The sequence below is a fragment of the Formica exsecta genome, unplaced genomic scaffold (genome assembly GCF_003651465.1).
Source record: "Formica exsecta isolate Colony F162 unplaced genomic scaffold, ASM365146v1 scaffold585, whole genome shotgun sequence".
Classification (NCBI taxonomy): domain Eukaryota; kingdom Metazoa; phylum Arthropoda; class Insecta; order Hymenoptera; family Formicidae; genus Formica; species Formica exsecta.
This window is the reverse complement of record NW_021853119.1, coordinates 98,439-101,291: the sequence shown is the minus strand read 5'-3', so window position 1 is coordinate 101,291 and position 2,853 is coordinate 98,439. Positions and strand designations below refer to the sequence as shown.

The 2,853-nt window shown below is 29.8% G+C and overlaps 1 protein-coding gene across 1 annotated transcript; it reads right to left on the bottom strand.

Moving 5' to 3' along the window:
* Positions 1–102: 102 nt before the first annotated feature.
* Positions 103–2,572, bottom strand: LOC115242251. Its single transcript, XM_029818396.1, has 6 exons — positions 2,399–2,572; positions 2,154–2,283; positions 2,012–2,068; positions 1,783–1,914; positions 1,596–1,696; positions 103–1,303 (listed from the first exon to the last, which is right to left on the bottom strand). The coding sequence occupies exons 1-6, from the start codon at positions 2,414–2,416 to the stop codon at positions 1,292–1,294; spliced, it is 450 nt and encodes a 149-aa protein (XP_029674256.1). The 5' UTR covers positions 2,417–2,572; the 3' UTR covers positions 103–1,291.
* Positions 2,573–2,853: the final 281 nt, after the last annotated feature.

The window sequence follows — 2,853 nt, the reverse complement described above, 5'->3', positions numbered from 1 at the left end:
ATTGTCGTAACTCGAAATCGAATAACGTAATTACGACCTATAAAAGTAAAAAAGGAGCACAGTGCAAATTCAGCACTTCGTAAGCTGTTACACGCGCTCCCAAAACCGCGATTAAATGCAAGATATGCAATTCGTTGCAATATGCAATTAAGACATCGCGACCTAGTACCGAAAAATCACCTACTTTCGGACCATAAAAAGAGAGGTAACGAGTACCTCGGGGCTGTATTCCGAAACTAAGTGGTGACGCGTATACTTGAAGAAACTGTGAGATTCTGTAAACGCCGACATTGTTACATCGCCGAAGCATCACCAAACCGAACTCTACGATACGTAAGCTGTACAAATAAATCCTTTTTGCACGGAATCTCTGCCTCGTGTTTCTCGACAATCGGAGTCCCTACTCCTAAGACGAACCGAACCCTTGGATCATCCCCAAAATTCCCGTTGTACCCGGAGAGGCACAACAATATATTTTTATTGAGACATGACATTTCCTTTTTTCTGTTAATTGTAGTTCTTAAAATAACAAACGTTGTTTATAAGTATGATAATGTCATAAATAATTAAGTCTTTTTCTCTCTTCTCTTCTCTGAAATAAATATTCTTTCAGAATGAACAAAAAATATATTATTACTTTGGTATACTACTTATACTTATTACTTTGGTATATAACTTTGGTCTACTTACAAACATAAAAAACATAAGAAATAAAACATAAGAAATATGTTTTCAGATCCATATAAAAACTCATATAATATTGTTAGAGTATTTTAAACATAACGGTACTTTATCATATTAATTATAAACGAAGAAAAAAACATTAAAATTTAATGAATATAAAATATTCACATACAACACAATATAGTTTTGGAGTTTATCTTAGAGTAATTTTGCATATTATCAATTACGTAATTACTCAGTAAAAGGAACGCAACATAAACTTCATACTTTCTTACGTAATTGGTTTCCTTTTTCAGAAGTTAATTGTAATAATTTTAACGCAAATAAAAATCTTTCATTATCTGGAAATTCACTTAATAGATTTCCTATTACAATTATTATGTTAGTTATATTGTCTTGTGATTGCGCAGATTCAGGTGCACGTACTGTTTTTTCTGCTTGTAGTGATGATGTATCTATTTTTATTGGTTCCCTCATGATGCTTGATAACGTTTCTAACATGTCGCTATTATTCGATCGCTTTCGTCGCTTTTGCATGTGAGCAGCATCTTCTTCGAGTTCTGATATTTCACTTGTTGACGCACAGTCGCTGCTTTTACTTGGAATGTTAGTAGCAGTACTGAAATATAAAGCAAAATTTATATATAAAAATATAATAAAAAAATACTTCATTACATATATTATTAATTTATTACATATCGCTCCGTCTTTTAAAAGAAAGAAATTAATAAAAATTAATATAAGAAAACAAAAAAACTTTGTCGGTAAAATATATTTAAACTTATTTTTAAAAGAATGCCAATAACTATTTCTGTGTAAACAATATTTGAATATACTAACTTATGAGAATCCTGTGTATCATGTAGGAATTTCATATATTCGTACCACTTCTATTTGACAGGTTTACTTACAGCTGAACCACTCTTTTTCTTTGTTACATCGTTACGGATACGCATATACGAATCTTTAAGATATCGCCATTTTTTGCAAGCAGCATCTGGCGTTAGAATTCCTATAAAATTAGTTAAAAACACACTTTGACAAAAGAAATGAATTATGATTAAAAGATAATATGTACTTAAATGGTATTAAACTTACCGTTTAATTCTTTCGAGATTTCCTGCCAGTGCGTTGCTATTACATCTCGAGATCTTTTTGTAATTGGCAACGTGTGATCCCAGAGTTCTCTTCTCTTTTTTACATTTGATATAAGAAACTCCTCAATGTCTTCTGTAATATAAATATTTTTATAATCTTAGGTAGCATATTAATTTCTTTTGTATTAAATATAAAATATAGTAATATTATATATGAAATATTTATTTACCGCATACAGTTGCAGTAGAATGTGACGATGCTGGTTCATATATAATGGTTTCATCTTCTATATCACATAATTAATTCATTCCATTAATTATTAAATATATATATTTAAAATATTCTAGTCAAGTAATGACAGTTCTGCTTACCACGTTGTGGGCATAAATATCCATTTTCATCCACACAAATGTATGGATAATTAGAAAAACAAGTATGTTTTTTTAATTCCTCTTTGTGAATCACATTTTTACATATCACACATTTCCGTGGAATGTCCAACTACAAATAATTTTATTATATTGTACTACTTGTGGCATTTCATACATTTGCATTAAATGATAATATTTGTTATAATATTTGTTATTTTTATAAACAAAAAATATAATGTACTTACGTAATCTTTTATCTCCATTTTATAGGTTACAATTTTTTCGTTGGTGGTCCGAAGTCCGAAGTCACGTTCCACACGCCAATCGTAGGTTAGAATTGTTACGACTGTCGTAAAATGTTCGTTCTTGCCCAACTTTTTTCCGACAAGAAATGTAGTAACTCTCCGACGGAAGCACCACACTTATGTGGTACTTTATCATATTAATTATAAACGAAGAAAAAACATTAAAATTTAATGAATATAAAATATTCACATACAACACAATATAGTTTTGGAGTTTATCTTAGAGTAATTTTGCATATTATCAATTACGTAATTACTCAGTAAAAGGAACGCAACATAAACTTCATACTTTCTTACGTAATTGGTTTCCTTTTTCAGAAGTTAATTGCAATAATTTTAACGCAAATAAAAATCCTTCATTATCTGGAAATTCACGTAATAGATTTCCTATTACA